Source organism: Amblyomma maculatum, chromosome 2, assembly GCF_055883805.1.
Source record: "Amblyomma maculatum isolate TAMU_Amacu chromosome 2, ASM5588380v1, whole genome shotgun sequence".
NCBI classification, from domain to species: domain Eukaryota; kingdom Metazoa; phylum Arthropoda; class Arachnida; order Ixodida; family Ixodidae; genus Amblyomma; species Amblyomma maculatum.
The window spans coordinates 205,930,516-205,953,583 of NC_139345.1; the positions used below are offsets into that span (position 1 = coordinate 205,930,516).

The 23,068-nt window shown below is 52.5% G+C and overlaps 1 protein-coding gene and 1 pseudogene across 1 annotated transcript in view; one reads left to right on the forward strand and one right to left on the reverse strand.

Moving 5' to 3' along the window:
• The window catches only part of LOC146201111 (glycogenin-1-like), a 125,678-nt gene that overhangs the window by 50,927 nt on the left and 51,683 nt on the right, over nt 1-23,068 (reverse strand). The window contains exon 3 of the mRNA XM_084592494.1: nt 5,486-5,611. Within this exon, the coding sequence (XP_084448620.1) occupies nt 5,486-5,611 (126 nt within the window). The remainder of the gene's footprint in view (nt 1-5,485; nt 5,612-23,068) is intronic.
• Nucleotides 9,700-11,829, forward strand: LOC146201112 (uncharacterized; annotated as a pseudogene).

A 23,068-nucleotide genomic window follows, 5' to 3' on the forward strand; every position in this document is an offset into this window, starting at 1 on the left:
ATGCGGACAACGTGCACCACCTCGGAGCGTGGTTGCCGACGCGAGGGCTGCATAGTACCTACTGGAAGAACTTTGTATGTCACTTTCGTGACTCGGCGCAGAACTTCGTAAGGTCCGAAGTAACGGGAAATCAGTTTATCACACAAGCCGGGCCGACGCACCGGGGTCCACACCCAAACTTTCTCTCCGGGATGGTAGGCGACGTGTCGATGACGGAGGTTGTAGCGGCGTGCATCCGTGCCCTGCTGTTGCTGAATGAATGCGGGCAAGTTGACGTGCTTCCTCAGCGTGCTGAGCAAACTGCTCGGCGTCTGGCGTGAGTGGATGATCATCTGTGCAGCTCGGAAGCATAGCATCCAACATCGTCTCAACGTCACGTCCGTAGACTAGGCGAAATGGTGTAAAACGCGTCGTCTCTTGGGTGGCCGTGTTGTAGGCATATGTGATGTAGGAGAGAATTTCATCCCAGTTTTTGTGCTGCGAGTCTATGTACATTGCGATCATGTCGGCGATGGTTTTGTTGAGTCTCTCCGTGAGACCATTCGTCTGCGGGTGATATGCAGTAGTTTTTCTGTGGCTGGTATGACTAAGCTCGAGCACGTCGTGCATGAGATGTGCCGTAAACGCGGTGCGTCGATCGGTTACGACTAGGGACGGTGCGCCATGACGCAACACGATTTGCAGCATAAAGAATTGAGTGATCTCAATTGATGTGCCCCGCTGCACTGCCTTGGTTTCCGCATAACGTGTGAGATAGTCGGTCGCGACTATAATCCATTTGTTACCCATCGATGACAGCGGAAATGAGCCCAGTAGGTCGATGCAAATTTGGTCAAACGGCGTCCGAGGCGGAATAATAGGTTGGAGCAAACCCGCGGGTTTGCGAGGAGGTACCTTTCGACGTTGACACTCGCGGCAGCCTCTGACGTAGCGATGGACGACGTCAGAAAGTTTCGGCCAATAATAGGCTTGACGAACTCGAGCGAGTGTGCGTGCAAAGCCCAAGTGGCCGGAGGTGTGTTCATCGTGGCAAGCAGAAAGGATATCGTCGCGAAGGTCGGCCGGCACGACAAGGAGGTGCGCTCGATCAACAGTGCTGGAGTTTTTCTTGAATAAAACGCCATTCCGAAGACAGAATGCAGACAGGTGCCTTTCAAACTGGCGGTGGACGTCAGCAGCGCGACCCTCCAGATGGCAATGACAGGTCGAAGGTCAGGGTAAGCTCGCTGTCGGGTAATTATGTCTGAGCATTTACTAGTCCAAGAAAACCTCTGTCATCCGTGACGTTATCGACAAACCCGACGGGTGCCCGCGAGAGCGCGTCAGCATCTTCGTGCTTCTGACCAGATTTGTACACAATGGAGTAATCAAATTCTTGAAGGCGAAGGCTCCATCGTGCTAGGCGCCCCGATGGGTCACGGAGATTGGCCAGCCAGCACAAAGAATGGTGGTCAGTAACGACTTCAAACTCGCGGCCATAGAGGTAGATTGCCCACACAACCGCGAGGCATTCCTTTTACGTAGTGGAATAATTTGTTTCAGCGCGGGAGAGCGTGCGGCTGGCAAACGCAATGACCCTTTCCACGCCAGCTTGGTGTTGAACAAGTACAGCGCCAAGGCCGATGTTGCTGGCGTCGGTGTGGGCTTCGGTGGCAGCATCTTCAGCAAATTGCGCAAGAACAGGGGTAGTTTGCAGTCGTCTGCGTAGCTCCGCAAAAGCCTCCTGTTCCTCGGCGGCCCACACGAACTGTGTATCATCGCGCGTGAGGCGGGTGAGGGGTGCGGCTATCTTGGAAAAGTCGGCGATGAAACGGCGGTATAGTACGCACACAAACCCAGGAAATGTTTTAAACTCCTCTTTGTGGCAGGAACTGGAAATCTGGCGACAGCGGCAGTTTTGTCGAAGTCTGGCCTAACGCCTGCGGCACTCACAAGATGACCGAGAAACTTCAACTCTTTGTAGCCAAACTGGCACTTATCAGGCTTGAGCGTCAAGTCAGCTGACCGGAGGGCATCTAATACTGCTCAAAGGCGTTCGAGGTGTTCTCCAAAGGTTTCAGAGAACACGACAACGTCGTCGAGATAAACTAAACAGATTTGTCATTTGAGGCCGGCGAGAACGGTGTCCATCATGCGCTGAAAAGTAGCCGGCGCTGAACATAGGCCGAATGGCAGCACTTTAAACTCATACAGTCCATCTGGGGTAACAAAAGCTGTTTTTTCGAGAGGTCCCGCTCATCGACCTCAATCCGCCAGTACCCGCTCTTCAAGTCAATGGAGAAGAAGTACTGGGCGCGACGAAGCTTGTCGAGCGAATCGTCGATACGGGGAAGCGGGTAGACGTCTTTTTTAGTGATGTCGTTCAACTTTCGATAATCAACACAGAAGCGAAGGGTGCCATCCTTTTTTTTTTCACAAGCACGACAGAGGACGACCACGGACTGTTGGAGGGTTGGATGACACCATCACGAAGCATCTCCTGAACCTGTGTATGAATCGCTTCACGTTCCGTCGTTGAGATGCGGTACGGCTGTTGGCGTATAGGGCGGGCATCGTCGGGAGTAATTATACGGTGCTTCACAAGAGGCGTCTGCCGAATTTTCGATGACATCGCAAAACAAGCACTGTATTTTAGAAGAAGAGAACGCAGGTCGTGCAGCTGTGTTTCCGAGAAATCTCTACTAATATCCAGACGATCAAGGGATGGGTGCACATTTTCAACTTCTCCGAACGTAAAACATTCAGAAACGTCTGCTAAGGCGTCGGCGAATGCGATTGCGGTAGCGCGGAAAAGATGGAGGGGCTCGTTCGCGAAGTTAGTCACCAGGAGCTCAGATCGGCCGTTACGGAGATAGATGAGACTACGCGCCGAGGTGATGCCGGGGGTGAGCAAAAGGGACTGGTTGCCCTCAGCGACCGCCGTTCCGTCACGCAGTTCATCGCAGTTAACAGTCACAAAAACACTGGAACGTGGCGGAATAGAAACGCTGTCGGCGGAAATTCGAAGAGGGGCATGGCTTTGGTGGTCTGCGGTGTCTGTATCATCAGCTTTCTCGGTCGAAAAGGTCACGGTACGCTTCCGGAGATCGATAATGGCCCCATACTCCCGAAGAAAATCGACACCAAGGATACAGTCACGGGAGCAGTCAGGTATTACAAGGCAGCTGACAACAAACGTGGAGTTGCGAATTTGGACTCTCGCCGTGCACTGACCGCTCGGAGTTACGACATGCCCGCCAGCGGTTCGGATCTGCGTGCCAGACCATGGCGTCCTCACGTTTTTTAGAAGCGCCGCTAGCTTCCCGCTTAAAACCGAAAAATCAGCACCAGTGTCTACCAATGCGCTAACCTTATAGCCGTCGAGGACCACGGGTATATCCAGCGAGAGTCTATCTTCACGTGTACGAACTGTCGTCGGGACCGTCAAGTCGCGGTCGCTCACAGGTCGCGTTGTCGAGGGGTCTTCGTCGCGTCGATTTGAAGCGGCCTCGCCCCCTGAGGTCGCTGTCTTTAGTTTTCCCGGCTCGGACTAGACGGCCGTCGCTGCGCCATCCAGGAGGAGCTGGGCTGCGAGGATGGTCGGCGTGGAGACGGAGATTGTGACTGTCGTCTAGAAGTTGGCGCCATGCGCTGCTGGGCTACGTAGTCCTCAATATCCCGGGGTCGTTGGCCTAAAGGAGGGCTACGCATGTGGAAAAGGATGGCGGGTTAGCAGATGGTACTGAAGGCCGAAATGCTTGTTGGAGCTCTTTTCGGACAATACTAGCGATAGAGCCGACCATAGGCTGGAGAGTACCGAAAAGCGTCTGGAGCTCTTCACGCAAAATGGAGCGGATGATGTCGCGAAGAAGATCCGGACTAGCCCCGAAGGCCGAATGCGGCTCCGTGAGCGAAGCGGTGAGTACCGGCCTGTCGTAGGTCGTAGACCACTGCTGGAGCATCCTTTCTATCGTGATTGCCTCCGAAAGAAACTCGGCAACTGTGCTCGGCGGATTGCGCACGAGCCCAGCGAACAGTTGTTCCTTAACGCCATGCATGAGATGGCGCACCTTTTTCTCTTCGGGCATGGCCGGGTCAGATCGTCGGAACAGCCTAGTCATGTCCTCCACGTACATGGTTATGGTCTCGTTCGGCATCTGTGTGTGAGTGCGTAAAGCCCTTTCCGCTCGTTCTCGGCGATCCGGGCTGGTGTAGGTGTCCAGGATGCAGCGGCAGAACTCGCGCCACGATGTTAGAGCACCTTCACGATTCTCGTACCAAGTACGAGCACCATCTGCCAGTCTAAAGAAGACGTTCCTGAGCTTCGCGGCGTCGTCCCATTGAATAAATGCGGCGACCCGTTCAAACTGGGCGAGCCAGTCTTCGACGTCTTCCGTCTGACAGCCGTGGAAAGCCTTAGGAAGTTGTGTGGGTTCTGTAGAGTGTAATACGTTGGATTGTGCATGACAGGTCGAGGGACGGCTGCGGTGGTGAATTCCAACGGCCCGTGCTCAGATGGAAGGCCTAGGTTCCTCTGGCTAGCGCGGTGAACAGGAGTGTCGATTGGCACAGGACCTGGATTCTGGGTATGCGGAGAAGTGCGGGACATATACTGGGATCGATACCCTGCGCCGACACCAAAATATGTCACGGACAACAGGGCTAGGCGTGACTAAGACGACGGGACGAAGCTGCACCAGCAGGCAAAGTTCGGTGCACAGCACGCGAGTCAACTTCAGTGTCCTCTTCTTCCAGGCGCATGCAAGAACATGGGGACATCAGGTGGCAATATGCTATGCATTTTTTGAGAGGAGGTCCCCCTGACAGGCTAACTTCGGGACCTCATTTTGTTTACCTTTAATAATGAAACTTGAAGCGCACTTCTATAAACCTTCAAACCCTTCAATAAACAGTCTTACTATAGCGAAATAAATTGCTTCTGTCCTTTTCTTAATATACCATGAAAGTTATTGACGTTGACGCGCTACCAATGGTGCGTGAACTACGGGTTGCGCTTTGTATGTTTTCGCACATTCGTTTCGGTGCAGTTCCTCTTCCATATCTGCGCACCACGCCCCTAAGTGTGTCATCAGTGGGAGTCTCGGCACGCCGTGGAAGACACCGTAGGTAGTTCCACACCCAGTACTGGCCCACCAGCGGTTGCCTTCGCTGAAAGCCTGCCACGGAGAGGACGTTCCTAGATCCTCCTGCCTATGAGGACGTAGGGTGAGACGTACACAAGAGTGGCTACACCAGCGGGAACGCCACCGCAGGGAGAGATTTTTGCATATTTGTTCGTCCTTACTTTAGTGCGTCACATATCGCTAAAGTTGCCAGATATGCACAGAAAGCTCGAGTTTCAAAAAATGATTGAATCATAATAATAAACGGCGTCCTCACATAGCGCGCTCCAGGAAAGTGGGCTTGAATACCCCACTTGTATGTTGACTGTCGTGCAGGCTCCCTGAGCACAATATTGTTCACATCCTACTGCGGAATCTCTTACCTGCAGGTTATAGATGAAGGGCAGCCTCAGTGACAGGTCCGTCTGCCAGCGCTCCCCGAAGACCGCGTTCAGGACTCCCCGGTCCACGCCGTCCATGCTCTCCGTCTCTCGCGCAGCCTTCATCACCTGATGGCCAACAAACCAGGATGTAGCCTCCTCCCATAGCTACGACAAGCATTCACTCTTGAGCGCTCCATAGTGACTCAAACTTACTGCGACATTTATTCTGAAGGCTCCCGCAACATTTGTATGTGTTTTAGGCGACGAAATAACTATTGTTCCTTTACAGTTTCAACGAACTGGCAATTGTAGACGCAACTTCAACTGCATTGCCGATGATTCTATATTGTTCTGGTACATTTGTAGCGGAAGCTACGTTCGCCCCGATGCAGTGGCTTCGCTGTGGTGCATTTTAGACCCTGATTGCACCGCTCTTAGAACAGCTGCTAGCAACCACCTCCTCGCCATCTAGTGTGCATACGACCAGAGTTAGCGCGTAGCAACCGCCGGAGTACCCGGGTTCGAACCCGACCCCGGCGGCTGCGTTTCGATGGAGGCGAAACAAAGAGGCGTCGTGTGCTATGCGATGTCAGCGCATGTTAAAGATCCCCAGGTGGTCGAAATTACTCCGTAGCCCTCCACTATGGCTCCTCTTTCTCTCTTTCCACTTTCACTCCCATCTTCCTCCCTTCCGTTACGGCGCGGTTGCGGTGCCCACAGAAAACGCCGGGGTGGTGCAGTGGTAAGACGCCCGACTACTGTCCGGAGTTCCCGGGTTCGAACCCGACCTCGGCGGCTGCGTTTCGATGGAGGGCCGAAATTACTCCGTAGCCCTCCACGACGGCTCCCCTTTCTCTCTTTCCACTTTCACTCCCACCTTCATCCCTTCCCTTACGGCGCGGTTGCGGTGTCCACAGAAAACAAGTGAGACAGTTACCGTGCTTTCCTTTTCTATAAATAAATCAGTTAAATCAGTCCACAGAAAACAAGTGAGACAGTTACCGTGCCTTTCCCTTCCTCTAAATAAATCAATCAGTGCGTAGCAACCGCCGCGCGCTTGCAGCGCCATCTGGCATGACGTCAGACCGCTGGGCCGGTCTCCTCAACCTCGACATCAAGGCCGGCGAAAAAGAGAAGTTAGACTGCCTGATTCGAAGATGCGTTAAGAAGGCGCTAGGACTGCCCATGGGTACCTCGAGCGAACGACTGCTCGAACTCGGGGTGCATAACACGTGGGCAGAATTGGCGGAGGCAGTGCGAGTCTCCCAATTAGAGAGACTAAGCACGACCGAGACGGGCAGGGTACTCCTTGCAAAAGTAGGCCTCAACCCAGACAGGGGAGTTCAAAAAAAAGTCCCAATTAATAGTGAAATCAGGAATGCCTTGGTAGTCCCCCCCTTCCCTAGGAATATGCATCCAGAATTTAATGTTGAAAGAAAGGCCAAACGAGCCGAAGCTCTAGAGCGACGGTTCAAGAACATGGGAGCAAAGGAGGTAGTCTATGTTGATGCGGCAAGTGGCAGAACAGGTGCGGCGGTAGCTTCGGTAGTCGATGGCCGAGGGGCACCGGTATCCGCGGCAGCCATCAGAGGCCGCAACATAGAGACTGCGGAGGAAGTTGCGATAGCGCTAGCTTGCGTAGGAACAGAAGCCAAGTTCATAATTAGCGACAGCAAAACTGCCATTCAAAATTTTGGGAAGGGGAGGATATCGCCGGAGGCGGCCAAAATCCTCACCCAAAGAACAATAAATAGGAAAATTCAGTTATTTTGGACACCCGCTCACGCTGCCGTCCTTGGTAACGAGGCGGCTCACGAGCTAGCCCGAGCTCTCTACTTCCGGGTAGCCGTCGAGCCCCCCGAACACTGGGCATACGACGAGCGTCTGCAAAATTACGGGGAAATCATCGACCATTATAAATTGGGACGTAGACTGGTACCCCCGCCAGATGTTAGACTTAATAATAGAGAAGCTGTCGCGTGGAGGCGGCTACAAACTAATACGTTCATGAACCCGGTCTGGGCGTTTCACGCGCTACCAGACTTTAGGGACAATGATCTCTGCAAACACTGTGGGGCGAGAGGGAACCTCGACCACATAATTTGGGAGTGCCCACAATCTCCAGGGATAGGGCAAAATATTACAAGTAGAGAAGCCTGGGATACCCTGCTGCGAAGCGCGGACCCTGCGATCGAGCACCGCACCGTCCATCTGGCGGAAGAGGCCGCAAGAAGCCAAGGGCTACCTGCCAGCCTCTAATCCGCGGGCTCACGACTCCCCGCTTCCGATGGAATTAAAAGTTGTACAACCAACCAACCGGTCTCCTCATGCAAAAAACATCTATATCAGGAATCAAACCTCCATTCCTCGGATCCCCAGCAGAGCGCCTTACCAACTGCGCCACGTCCGGGACCGTGAGTAGCGCATCTTAATTCTTCGTGAGGATGATAGTAGTGATAACCATTGGCTTGTAAGCGGCACATTTAACTAGTACTAATTAGTCATTAGTCATGACTAAAGGGTAATAAGAGAGATGACTGTGACTATATGGCGTCATCACATGGTGACTATCGGCCGGTAACGTCATTATGAAGTCCCATCCGGCCATTTCTAATAACCGAAAATTACGCCATAATGACAGCACATCCGGTCATGGCGTGACAACTAGTGATGACGTCATCAGACGATTCAGGCATATACGAAGCTTACCCCGCCGGGCGTTCAATCCAAGCGTCCGCGCGGCGGCTTTCATATGGCGCTTCTTCGAACGCCGCCCCACACAGCAGGCATCAGCGGCGTTTCAAATTAGTTTAAAGGAAAGAAAAGGCGCAGCACCTGTCAAAATTCTCCGCGGACATATTAATCGAGCCGTAAGTGGTGCAAACAGCCCCTTAGAATTTATTCTTTCCTGTACACCAATTTGAAATGCCGCTGGTGCCTGCTGTACTGCGTGTGCTTCCGTTTGCTGTGCGGCGTTCGAGGAAGCGCCAAATGAAAGGCGCCGCACGCAAGCCTCGATCAGACGCCCGGCAGGGTCAGCTTCCTATATTAAGCCAAATATTTAAAGCAGGAGACGTGTGCGAAAGCTTGACCGACGTGCCGCAGTGAACGTCGCATACGAACTGCCGCCGCAGTGCCAGCCGGGACTCTAGGAGCGCCGTGCGTCTGGCGAGCGAGCTCCCTCAAAGCTCTGCCCACAGCCGGTGTCACCGCGCAGCGGAGGCGGAATAATGCTTGGCTTGATAAGCTTCACATGAATTCACGTTCGTACAAGAAATGACAAAACAGCGATGTTATCAGGAGGATTGTATACTGTACTCGTGCAACAACAGCATGCCTGCACACGTGCGAAGCTTTCAGCAACGGTGCCACCCGCGGACACGCTGGGCAACGAACTCCACCGATTCGTGCCTGCCCTAGTCGTCGCTAGGCCTAGTCGGTATCGCATCGAGGCGGCAGCTGACCGCGCTTCGGAATGGGGCAATGCTGCAATAAAGGTTCGATTTTCATCACCAGCGTACTGAGAAGGCCATCTGATAACAAAATGAACATAAACTCGATTTGCGCGGCGCATTTAGCAGCGGAGCGAGCACATGTTTGGCGATCGACCGGGCAGCAGCGGTGGTTGTGTGAACTCGCTTGCGTCGCAGTTATCACTCGTAACAACACTTCAGTGTTGGCCGGCTATCTTCACAATTTACTAGTAGTCTTGTATCTAGTGGCTTTTTATTTACACGAAGAAACAATACTGAAGCGTTTTTTAGAAGACAGCGACAGGCGCGGCCGCGTGGCCCGCTCGGCAGCACCTTGACGGTGGAGCCGAGAGGCGCTCCACCGCACAGCCCTTCTACGTCACTGCGGCGTTTCTGCTGTTCGGCTCGCATTGGCTGCCGCCGTCCGCCGGAGTATCGCTTCGCGGGAATTTGCATGCGGAATGCCGGTGGCATCTACCCGGCTGGACGCAAGCGTCGAGCTAGCCACCGTACAGGTTTATCGGATCGGACGGCGCCCAAAATTTTGACGTCACATCCGGCAAGCTGACACTTGCAGAAGCCGCATTGCCAACGACATGATTTTAGCCCCTGCTGCTGTTTCTTTCACGCTTCCTGCGCCGCGGAGGCCGGTTGGTTGCAGCGGCGTGGTCGCGTTTGTCGTCTTTCGTAGTTGTTTTGCGGTAATTTTGTTTCCGTGTGCGATGTACAGTGGATACTAAAATGCCGCACAAGTGTTGTGTGCCGTGGTGCACAGGCAATTACGATACGGGCAGGAAGATACAAGTGTTTTCTTTCACAAAAGACTACGACGCATTCTGGAAGTGGTTACGCGCCATTCCAAGGGAGAACTGCGTGCCCACTTCGTACACTAAGGTAAGTAATTTTTATGGCACTGTTATGTGCTCCTGATTGCTTTTATTTAATCAGCACATTTATTTTGATAATTGTGAAGCCCAGATAGACGGATTGAGGCTACATTTCTTTGCTGCAAACACGCTTGAACAAAGGGGCTAGCATTAGGCTATTTTAATTAGCGGATTCTCAGATGTTTACGAAACGTTCGTACGTTTGTGCAGGTTTGCACCGATTATTTCGACGCTTCATGCATCGAGATGACGACATCGTACAGGGATCCAAGAACAGGAAATGTTCTTACAGTTCGATTGCTAGTACCGCGGTTGCGCCGTGGGTCGGTGCCTACCGTATTTCCCAACTGCCCTTCGTACCTTTCAGCACCCGAAAACAGCAAGAGAAAAGCACCTGGTGCTAAGAAGAGCCAACTAGAAGCTTTCCAACTCGCCCGTGCGGTCAAAGGATCATCATCATCATCATCATCAGCCTGACTATACCCACTGCAGGGCGAAGGCCTCTCCCATATTTATCCACTTAACCCGGTTCTTTGCTAGCTGCATCCACTTGACCCCTGCGAACTTCTTAATCTCATCCGCCCACCTAACTTTCTGCCGCCCCCTGCTACGCTTTCCTTCCCTTGGAATCCAGTTTGTTACCCTAAGCGACCACCGGTTATCCTGTCTTCGCACTACATGTCCTACCATGTCCATTTCTTCTTCTTAATTTCCACTAGAATGTCGGTAACTTGAGTTATTTCTCTGACCCACTCTGCATGCTTCCTATATCTTAATGTTACCCCTACCATTGCCCCGCCGGGGTGGTGCAGTGGTAAGACGCCCGACTACTGTGCCGGAGTTCCCGGGTTCGAACCCGACCGCGGCGGCTGCGTTTCGATGGAGGCGAAACGAAGAGGCGTCGTGTGCTGTGCGATGTCAGCGCACGTTAAAGATCCCCAGGTGGTCGAAATTACTCCGTAGCCCTCCACTAAGGCTCCTCTTTCTCTCTGTCCACTTTCATTCCCACCTCCCTCCCTTCCCTTACGGCGCGGTTCGGGTGTCCACAGAGCAAGTGTGACAGTTACTGCGCCTTTCCCTTCCTGTGAACCAATTTAATTTTAATTTAATTTACCCCTACCATTTTTCGTTCCATAGCCCTCTGGGTTGTCCTCAACTTAAGTAGAACTCTCTTGGTTAGCCTCCACGTTTCAGCGCCATAGGTGAGTACAGGTAAGATGCAACTGTCATATACTTTCCTCTTTAGCGATACCGGTAAGCTGTGAGACATAATCTGCGAGTGCTTGCCAAATGCGCTCCATCCCAATTGTGTTCGTCTTGTTATTTCCTTTTCATGGTCCGGATCTGCGGTTACTACCTGTCCTAAGTAGACATATTCGCCTACTACTTCCAGTACTTCGCTACCTAATGTAAACTGCTGTTCCTTCCCGTCAAAGGATCACTGGCGTCATATGAAGCGAAGCAGGAGAGAGACCAATTTTCTTCACTCGAAGAACTAAAGGCGCACCTGCAAGTGGCCTCAGTGTCAGTGCAGTAGACTGTGATTCATAAAGAAAAGTGTACGATGTTTTTGAACATCACCAGAGATCGTGAACCTTGGTTCAAGGCCTCATTGACAGTGTTCGAAAACCTCCAAGTCTCAGCCTGCTACCAAGCATTCGCGATCAAGAATCTTGGTAGCACTGTTGTACCAAACTCGGCTTGCAAAGTAAGCTCCTTGTTAGAAATTTTGAACATCCTCTGCATGCTGTCTAACGAGTCCAGCGGGCGTTGCAGTTCTTGCCACCTGTCACTTGCAGTAAATTCCCTTCTAGAAAAATGAGAAGCAAGCACTAATGAAGGGGCTGTGAATTTTTAAAGGAACCGCACACAGGTAATGATGTTTGCATGCATTTTCCCCACAATATCGCCTCATGCCTTCAAGTATTTGAGAAGAAAAGGTACACTAGCATCGCCCCATCCGAGCACAATTAGGAAAGTGTGATCATCTGCACAAATGTGCCCACAAATTGATTCTTGTGATGCAACTTTTCTTCAGTATGTTTCTCAGAGATTTAAACATCTGCAGCCACATGAAAAGACAGTGACGTTGATACTTGACGAAATTCATATCAAGCCTTGTTTTGATTTAAGGGCGGCAGCATATGTGGTTCTGCAGTGAATTCCAGCGAAGCAGCCTCATCTGTACACGTGTTTATGATACAAAGTCTGCTGAGCTCATTCAAGGAGGTAACACGCATTCTTCCGGTAAAAACCATACAGGGCGACCAACTTCACGCCATACTGAAGGTGATCGTACGCTTAGAAGAGATTGGGTACTGGGTCATAGCCATTTTTTGTAACAGTAACTCTCCAAACAGAGAGGTAATGAAGATGTTTCTGCCAAAGCCAATGCTTCGTCATGTTTATCCACATTCGGTAAATCCAGATCGGCTATTTTATGTAGTAGATGCTGTACATCTTATATAAGAAGTGTATCAAAAACAATAATGATGTTCGTCCTGAATGCAAAATGACTGCCTCATTTAAGAATTTGAGAGATTTACATGAAGAGGAGTCACCTCTACTGATAAAGTCTGGGTATGGCTTGACATCTAAGGCACTTAATCCGAGCAACGTAGAAAGGCACAATGTGAAGCTGGTACTGCGGGATTTTAATCCGCACGTAGCCACAGCCCTGGAAACTCGCAATGGTGAAGCTGGTTTTCAACATGCGGCAGCAACAGCAGATTTCATCAAAATCATTCCTTGCTGGTGGTGTATTGACAACGTAAAAACGCCAAATAAAGGCTTCCATCATCGTAATGTTTACAAGAACCCATTTCTTGCAGTACAGATGACCCAAAAGCAGCTTTTCTGAATGGTTTCATTATCTGGCTTGACGTCTGGGAATTTTATGGCCATGACACTGGGGTCCTTGCCCAGGACACATTCAGTGCCCTAAAGCTATCTGCTCATTCCTTACTGGCATTCGCAATGTGCTCCATAAGTGAACTTCATTTTAAGTACGTCTTACCAGGGAAAGTTCAAACGGATCCTCTCGAGAGTTGTTTTGGACAGTACCGGCCAATGGCGGGTGGGCAGTACAATATCTGTTCGACAGCTTTGTGAGACAGAGGGCAGGGGCCGAATTACGGGACCTGCTCTAACGTTTTAGAGCGTGACGTCAAAATGACGACGCCGTGACGCCTCGGCTAGACGTCAACGCGTGACGAAAATCGGAATCAACCAATGATCGGCAGGGTGCCGCCCCGGGCCGCTTATTTTCACGGCAAGAGATTTATTCGCACGTCAAGGAGCCGCTTTATTTTTTCATGAAGCCGCATTTCAAGTTCAACGTTATCAAAGAAATCATGAAGCAGCTACATTTTTGCAATGAAACGCTCTCGTGGGTAGCTTCTTTTGCCGCAAGGGCGGGCTGGCAGAGTGTGGAATTATACCGAAAGTGGAAAATGCAGATCAGAAAGGAAGCTTTCTTTGATAACTCAGTAGACAGTGCCCTACTTTTTCAAGCTAGATCAGGGTGCCTTAGAACACGTAGCTACAAAAAAAAATTTAACAATGAAGATGACGCATGTGCTGTATGTGGTAACTCCAGTGAAACAATTGACCATATTATACTCGAATGTAATGGTATCCATCCGAAAGTTGATGCAGGCGCAGTCACTGTTCCTGAAGCTCTGGGGTTTAGAGATTGTAGGGCCCGTGGCGCTCCGCGCATTCGAAGGCCGCGCCACTTCCCAATGCTCCCTGCGCGCTGCCTGTTTCCCTCTCCCTGCTCGTTCGGGGATAACCGGTCCCGCGCGAGGGGGCTATAAAAGAAGGCACGCGCCGCCGTCTCGCCCTCTCTTCGCTCCTGCTCTTCGTTGCTGCTTCTTCGCTCCTGGCGCTTCTCCACGGAAGACGACCCGCAGGCTGCAGCCCCCCGGACGACGACCCCTGTGAGATTAAAGATGTTTGTTACACGGCCCGCTGTGTATTTGTCGTGCGCATCCCTCGGGCAGAGGAATTGCCCACAACTGGCGCCCAACGTGGGGCTGATTTAGCACCCATGTGGACGATTTCTCTGCCGACGTGGGGGCGCACGGCAACACGACGGGTCGGTCCTTTGTACGATAGGCGCGACGCCGTTTTGAGTTTAGGGCTATCGTGTGTGCAGATGACGCGGAGTGTAGTATAGTAGTGTTTGTGCAGTGTTTTAATTTTTTGGGGGTTATGTTTGCGTTTTTTAGTGTCGGGCGGTTTGTGTTTTAATCCTTTTTTTCATATGTTGTACATAGACGTGAGGGTTGTCGCCGCGATTAGCCTTTGTGGCTAGCCTCTTGATGAGGGCTAGGTGGTAGTCGTGCGCGTGCAGTTGTTCTGCGGCTCCCGACTGGCCTTAGTTGTTGAGTGCAATGCCTCCGAGAAAAGACGTGCCAGATAAGGCCGCCGCTTCGGACGCCAGTGCGTCCGGAAGTGAGGTAAGGGATGCGGTAGAGTCTGGGCAGGTCAGCGATGCGGCCGCCCTAATGAGGCAGATGAACGAAATATTGTCTGTGTTCACCAGTCAGCTCGGTTCGGTGGCTAGCGCCAACCAAGCCGCCGCTGCGGCGACAGTCTTGCGTCCGCGGATAAATGTAGAGGTTCCCTCCTTTTCCGGCTACACGGCCGTGAAGTCAGTCCACGAGTTCTTGCAAGAACTCGAGGATTATCAGACGGCACTGGGTTCCCCAGATGACGTGGTGCTAGCGCAGGTAATTCCCGTGGCAGTTGTTGAGAGCGCGGCGCGATGGAGACGCTGCCAGGCGGCCTTCCATTCGATGGCAGACTTGACAGATCGTTTCCGCGCCGAGTTCTTGCCGCCTGATTACGAGCGCCGGATGCTTGAGGAGCTAGCGTTCCGCACACAGCACCCAGAGGAGAGCCTCCTCGAGTATGTACGCGCAATGCAGGAGCTCTACAAAAGGGCAGATCCCACGGCGACCGATCTTGAACAGGTCGCGCGCGTGATCAGGCAATGCCATCCGCGTTTCAAGCCGTATTTGCGTTGACGTGGTTTTGCAAACCTCGAGGCCCTAGCACAGGAAGCGAAGGTAGTACAGGTGGATTTACTCGCTGAATTGCTCTACCAGCCACCCCCCAGGCCAGCAGAATCGCTAGAGCCGCGATGCGCCTGGGCCGGAGGCCAAGACTCCGCGCCGCGCGCCAGGGGCGCAGACGTAATGACGGTTGGGCAGGAAAGGCCAGCGGAAGGCTCCGCTATTCCTCGCGCTCTTGACCCGTACGCGTTCGAGCAGCGGCGTCGAGCTGGGCTCGCCAGCGACGTCCACATAGGCGCGGAGAGAGGGGAAAGACGTCCCCAACCGCTTCGTGGAACGCGGCATTCCCCGATCGCGCGGCAGGTGAACGATCGGCTTTGCTGGAATTGCAACCAGCCGGGCCACGTGGCACGAGAGTTTCAAGCCAGGCGTATGCAGGGAAACGCGGACCGCCGGCGGCCATAATTGGTAACACCAGCCTGTCGCCGTCGGCAGGAGAATTTCGTGGTAGCCACGGCGGAAAATGGGAAATGTACTCCCACGCCGCGTCACCGGGCGACCGCCCCGGGGGCGCCGAGGCTTTTGTCCCCCTCGCCTGTAGAGCGCAAGGAGTGTTGTCGCGCTCGAGCCCTTTTATGCTAGTGCGGTTAGCTGGTCAAAGCTACTCGGCACTCATTGACACGGGCTCAACTCTGTCACTGGTCGGTAATGATGTGTTTGAGGTCTGCCGTAGATGTAACATCCGTGTCAGGCCAGCCGAAACACCTTTGAGCTTAGCAGCAGGGACGACAAAAGCGGAGGGAGCGGTACGTCTGGTCCTGCGTTTTGACGGCAGGAAGCGGAGGCATCGCTTCGTCTATCTGCCCGGCTTAGCCATACCAGTTATTCTGGGAAGAGATTTTCTTTCGAGCGAAGGCATTGTGCTTGACATGGGGGAGAACGGCTATCGCTACAGCCCCTTCACCCCCTTATTCCCTTTGTTAGCGCACCCAAACAGGAAATCGTCGCCCAGCGGGTGAGCATCCACGCTTGTGTGGCAGACAGCTCTCCCACGACACTGAATGGTAGCCCATTAGAAGCAATTATCGCGTCCTTCTCAGGAACCGGTAGTCAGCGCCGAAGGCTCGTGGAAACTTTACTCCCGTTTTCGGATTGCTTCACAGAGAAACCAGGCAGAACCGACTTGCTTCAGCACGAGATCGAAACGGGTGATGCGGGCCCTTTCAGATGTAACCCGCGGCCGTTAAGCGCGCATAAGAGAGCTTCTCGACAGCGCCCTTGACGAGATGATAGATACCGGCGCGGTGAGACCCTCACAAAGTCTCTGGGCGTCCCAGTGGTTCTAGCGCCAAAGAAAGATGGTTCGGTCAGGCTGTGCGTTGATTATCGAAAGCTCAACTCGCTGACGCCGACGGTTGCGTACCCTTTCCAGTCGATCGAGGCTGTGATGTACGCGTTAGGAAACGCAAGGTTCTTCACAGTCCTGGATGCAAGCAGAGGGTACCTGCAGATTGAGGTGGCGGAAGGTGACATTCAGAAAACTGCATTCACCTGTCACCGCGGGCTCTTCGAATTTACTCGACTCCCGTTTGGTTTGTCTAATGCACCGAGCACGTTCATGCGATTGATGGACATCGTGCTGGGCGATGCAAGGTTCAACTACGCGATGGCGTACCTCGACGACGTCGTGATATTCTCACATTCGTTCGAAGAGCATCTCATTTACCTGAATTCCGTTCTTAAAAGAATGAGACGTGCGGGTATAACGATCAACCCAAAGAAAGTGCAGTTAGCATCAAAGAGAGTGAACCTCTTGGGATTTGTGGTTGATGATGGCATTTTGAGACCGAACGATGACAAACTGCAGGCAATTCAGAACAACCCCGGCCCGACGGACGGGAAAGGCTTGCAGAGGTTTTTGGGAATGGTTGCCTTCTACAGACAATTCATCCCTAGTTGTTCAAAGCTCGCTAGGCCGTTGAACCATCATCATCATCAGCCTGATTATACCCACTGCAGGGCGAAGGCCTCTCCCATATTTCTCCTCTTAACCCGGTTCTGTGCTAGCTGCATCCACTTGACCCCTGCGAACTTCTTAATCTCATCCGCCCACCTAACTTTCTGCCGTCCCCTGCTACACTTTCCTTCCCTTTGAATCCATTTTGTTACCCTCAGCGACCATCGGTTATCCTCTCTTCGCACTACATGTCCTGCCCATGTCCATTTCTTCTTCTTAATTTCTACTAGAATGTCGGTAACTTGAGTTATTTCTCTGACCCACTCTGCACGCTTTCTATCTCTTAATGTTACTCCTACCATTTTTCGTTCCATAGCCCTCTGGGTTGTCCTCAACTTAAGTAAAACTCTCTTGATCAGCCTCCACGTTTCAGCCCCATAGGTGAGTACAGGCAAGATGCAACTGTTGTATACTTTCCTCTTGAGCGATACCGGTAAGCTGCTAGTCATAATCTGCGAGTGCTTGCCAAATGCGCTCCATCCCAATCTTATTCTTGTTATTTCCTTTTCATGGTCCGGATCTGCGGTTACTACCTGTCCTAAGTAGACATATTCGCCTAGTACTTCCAGTATTTCGCTACCTAACGTAAACTGCTGTTCCTTCCCGAGGCTGCTGAACATTACCTTAGTCTTCTGCATATTGATTTTCAAGCCTACCTTTCTACTTTTCCTGTCTAGGTCATCAATCATTATTTGCAGTTCATCCCTCGAGTTGCTTAGCAAGGCAATGTCATCAGCAAATCGCAGATTACTGAGGTATTCTCCATCTACCCTTATCCCTAACCGCTCCCATTCCAAGTCTCTGAATACTTCCTCTAAACAAGCTTTGAATAGTACTGGGGAGATTGCGTTTCCTTGCCTAACACCTTTATTTATGGGAATTTTGTTACTTTCTTTATGCAGAACTATGGTTGCTGTGCAGCCGTATATATATCTTCCAGCACTTTCACGTACGGCTCGTCTACCCCCTGATTGCGCAATGCCTGCACCACCGCCGAGGTTTCAACTGAGTCAAATGCTTTTTCGTAATCAATGAATGCTATGTATAGGGGCTGGTTATATTCCGAGCATTTTTCTGTCACCTGATTGATGGTATCGATATGATCGATAGTAGAGTACCGTTTCCGAAACCCTGCTTGATCCTTTGCTTGATTGCAGTCTAAGGTTGTCCTGATTCTATTAGCGATTACCTTAGTAAATACCTTATACGTAACAGACAGTAAGCTGATTGGTCTGTAATTTTTAAGGTCCTTCGAGTCCCCTTTCTTGTGAATGAGGATAATGTTTGCATTCTTCCATGGTTCCGGTACCGTCGATGACACCAGGCACTGTGTATACAGGGTGGCCAGTTTTTCTAGCACGATATCCCCCCCGTCCTTCAGCAAATCTGTAGTTATCTGATCCTCTCCACCTGATTTCTCCCTTTTCATAGTTTTCAGTGCTTTCTTGACCTCGTCCTTCGTCACTGGTGGAACGTCTGACTGTTTTTCCCTACCGCCAATCTCATTACGGTCCTGACTACTTTGGCTACTGTAGAAATCTGTATAGAACTCCTCGGCTACTTTGACTATCTTGTCCATATTAGTGATGACGTTGCCCGCCTTGTCCCTTATCGCATACAGCTGGTTTTTGCCTATGCCCAATTTCTTGTTTACCACTTTAAGGCTTCCCCCGTTCTTTACAGCATGCTCAATTTTCTCCATGTTATACTTCCTTATATCGGCCACCTTGCGCTTGATTAGCTTTGATATCTCGGCCAATTCGATCTGATCTGTAAGATTGGAAGCTTTCATACTCTGCCGTTTCTTAATCAAATCTTTCGTCTCCTTAGGCAGCTTACCGGTATCCTCTCTAACTATCCTACCACCGACTTCTACCGCGCACTCAGTAATGATATCTCTGAAATTATTGTTCCTTGCCTCTAGGGTAATGTCGCCATCCTCAGTTAGAGCTGAATACCTATTCTGTAGCGAGATCCTGAACTCTTCTGCCCTCCCCCTCACCGCTAATTCGTTGATGGGTTTCTTTCTTACTAATCTGTTGCGTTCCTCCTTCAGATTTAGGCTATTTCGGGACCTCACCATCCTGTGGTCACTGCATCGCACTTTCCCGATTACCTCTACATCTTGCATAATGGCGGGGGTTGAACACATTATGTAGTCGATTTCATTTTTAGTCTCTCCGTTAGGACTTTTCCGTGTCCATTTCCGGTTCATCCGTTTGCGGAAGAAGGTATTCATGATTCTTAAGTTACTGCGCTCTGCAAACTCAACTAGTAACTCCCCCCTGCTATTCCTAGAACCAATGCCATAGTCACCTACTGCCTTCTCTCCTGCCTGTTTTTTCCCTACCTTGGCATTGAAGTCGCCCATTAGTACTGTATACTGCGTCTTTACTTTTCGCATTGCCGATTCTACATAATCATAGAAGCTTTCAACTGCCTGGTCATCATAACTACATGTAGGTGCATAGGCCTGTACAACCTTCACTTTATACCGCTTATTAGGCCTAATTACGGTGCCTGCAACCCTCTCATTAATACTATAGAATTGATCTATATTACCCGCTATATACTTATTGACAAGGAAACCTACTCCTAGTTGTCGCCTCTCTAGTAAACCTCGATAACACAGTACATGCCCATCCTTCAGTACAGTATATGCCTCATTCGGCCTCCTAACCTCACTAAGCCCTATGACATCCCATTTCATGCCCCCTAGTTCCTCTAACAGCACTGCTAAACTAGCTTCGCTAGCTAGGGTTCTGGCATTAAACGTTGCCAGGGTCAGTTTCCAATGGCGGCCTGTCCAGCGGAGCCAGGCTTTCTTAGCACCCCCTGCTGCGTAACAGGTCTGACCGCCGCCGTGGTCAGTTGTTCCGCAGCCGCTGGTGACTGAGGGCCGGGGTTTTATGGAGTTTATTATAGGAGGTTGCGGCCAATTACTGCACCAGGGTGGCCAACTCCTGTTCTGGTCAGGGAGTGCGTTGCCGGAGGTGTTCACCGGCATCAGGTCGCACCCCAAACCAGTTTATGCTTATGCAATTCCATCGACACGCAGATTTTTTTCGCTGCACCGGGATTTGAACCCCGGTCCTCTTGCATGCGAGGCGGATGTTCTACCGCTACGCCACCGCTGCACAGTCCCGTTGAACCAGCTGTTGCGGAAAGGCTCGAAGTGGGTCTGGGGCAAGGAACAGAACGACGCTTTTGTTGCCTTGGCTCGTGCGATAGCGAACACCGCTAGTTTGCGCCTCCCCGACCTGAACAAGCCGTTTGTCTTGCAGACAGATGCTAGTGATGCCGGTGTAGGAGCTGTTTTGTTGCAGGAACACGAGGACAAGCTGCGCCCTGTCGCTTTCGCTAGCCGCACGCTCACATCGGCGGAGCGGAATTACTCCGTGACCGAAAAGGAATGCCTGGCGATAATGTTCGCATTGTCAAAGTTCGACATGTACCTAGACGGAGCGGTTTTCACCGTGCAGACAGATCACCAGGCACTTTCGTGGTTAAAGAGGCTGAAAAACCCCGCAGGCAGACTCGCGAGATGGGCGCTGACGTTGCAACGTTACGCGTACGCCATTGAGTACCGCCGGGGCAGCATGAATAAGGTGGTCGATGCTTTATCGCGCGCACCGTTGAAGGCTGGCAGAAGCGCAGAAGAGGCGCAGACCAGCATTGCTGAAAGCGGCGTCGCCGCTAGTGGAGAGGAAGAGAGGGCGGACGCGAGTGTCGCGCCCTGCGTAGTTACAGAAAGGAGGCGGACAGAGTTGCCGCGCTGTGCTGCGAGAGAGAGAAGGCGCAGCAGCTGGTGGCGGCGACTACTCGCCTGCCAAGAAGCGAGGCAGAGAGAAATCTGTCTTGGGGAGTAGCGGTCTGTAGGGAAGAGCTAATTGAGGCCCAGAAAGCAGACGGTCTATGCCAGCGGGTCCTGACAGAGCTTGCGAGTAGTGCAGCTTGCACCGGGAACGCTGAGGGCAAGTACGACGCGTATCGGCTGGGCGATGATGGCTTACTGCTCCGTTACATCCCCCAACTTGACGAGGAAGAGGCGATTGCATCCCCCTTCCGAGTCGTGGTCCCGAGGAAGTTGCGGAAACGATTCCTCCAGTACTTCCATGACTCAGCGCTGGCAGGCCATGGCAGCGGCATTAAGACTTACCACAAGTTATGCCGTGTCGCGACCTGGCCAGGTATGAGAAAGGATGTGCTGGGTTACGCCCGTACATGTCCTGTTTGCCAGGTAGCCAAACCTCGGGCGGGGAAACCCGCTGGCATGATGAAGCCGGTAGTTAGCAACTATCCGTGGCAAGTGGTCGCGTGCGATATCATGGGACCCCTCCCTCGCTCCGCGCGCGGACACCAATATATCCTGGTAATAACGGACCACTATTCCAAGTGGGTTGAGGTTTTCCCCTTTAGGAAGCTTGTGTCAGAACGGATTTGGGAAAAACTGTTGGAGACATTCCCTCGTTTCGGTTTCCATTCCGACCTGATTACAGACAATGCCTCGTATTTCACAAGCAAAGTCTTTGTTGATTCCTGTCGGGCGCTTCAAATCCTCCACAGGAAAAAGAGTCCCTACCACGCTCAGAGCAACATAACCGAGAGAGTGAATCGAAATATTAAGAGCATGCTGGTCGCGACGACCGAGCAGCACAGAGATTGGGACGCATGGCTGTCCGAACTGGCTTTCGCCTCTAGAACAACCGTGAACAGGTCGGTGGGTATGACACCTGCTTACTTGAATTTTAGGAAAGAGATCGCTTTTCCGCTAGAGAACGCCCTACTTGACGCGGCGGGGCGCGCGCCCCCTCTGCTTACGCAGTACGCGGCAAAGCTCCGCGAGCGCCTTGAGGCAGCGCAGCGCGCGGCTCGTGAAAACCTCGATGTCGCGCGCATGGAGCAAGCGGATCAGTACAACAAAGGTCGTCGTCACGTCGTTTTCAACACGGGCGACTTGGTACTGAAAAGAACGCACCCGCTTAGTAACGCAGCGCGTGGTTTCGCCGCGTCGCTAGCGCACAAGTGGGTTGGACCGTTCGAAGTTACGGCACGGACTACGCCACTCACCTACCAGCTGCGGTTGTTGGCGAGCGGTGAAACCGCTGGTCCGGTGCACGTCGCAGACTTGAAAGCTTACCACCTTCGCAAGGACGATAACTGCGAAGCGGGGGAAGCTCAAAGCGATGCAGCGATCTCCCCCAAAGTAAGGCGTACAGGTAGCAACCCGGTTCGCAACCGACGCTATAACCTGAGGCCAAGGTAGTGCACTACTTTGTCTAACGTCTTTGCTTCTTTCAGAATGCATTCTGATAAGATTTTGCAGCAGCCAGATGAACCACCGTCGCTGGGGCGGGAAACCGCACCCAGCGCATGGTTCAAGGAGGGGCCACCTCCCTAGTTGGTCGTGGTTTGTGGCCCATCATTGTGACCAGCGCAGCCATGCTGGCCGTCTTCAACGAGTCTGGATTGCAGCCCGCTGCCCAGGCCTGGAGTACGGGCCTCAGGAAGCCATGTGTGCCCGGGGCAGAAACGCCTGCTGCAATGTGCATCCAGCACGGCGCCACTTGGAAAGGGGTCAACGATGTAGAGCAGCAGCTCAGGGCCGCTGCCAGGCGTATCCGTGGCCGAGCCCAGCAGCGCTGTGACCCCGAGGATGTGGCCGCTGCCGGAGAGGGACCAGCCGGAACAGTCCCGCCATGTCTGCTGCTTCTCCCGCCCCACGGACCAGCTGAGATGGCATCCCGCCAGAGCCAGGCGACAAGCCTTCATATTTTACGCCGACCCGGGCTCGGACATGGACATGGCCCGGCTGTTGGCGGAGCCCGGGTCGGACGCTGAGGGGGGGGGGGGGGGGGGAGATGTAGGGCCCGTGGCGCTCCGCGCATTCGAAGGCCGCGCCACTTCCCAATGCTCCCTGCGCGCTGCCTGTTTCCCTCTCCCTGCTCGTTCGGGGATAACCGGTCCCGCGCGAGGGGGCTATAAAAGAAGGCACGCGCCGCCGTCTCGCCCTCTCTTCGCTCCTGCTCTTCGTTCCTGCTTCTTCGCTCCTGGCGCTTCTCCACGGAAGACGACCCGCAGGCTGCAGCCCCCGGACGACGACCCCTGTGAGATTAAAGATGTTTGTTACACGGCCCGCTGTGTGTCGTGCGCATCCCTCGGGCAGAGGAATCACCCACAAGATT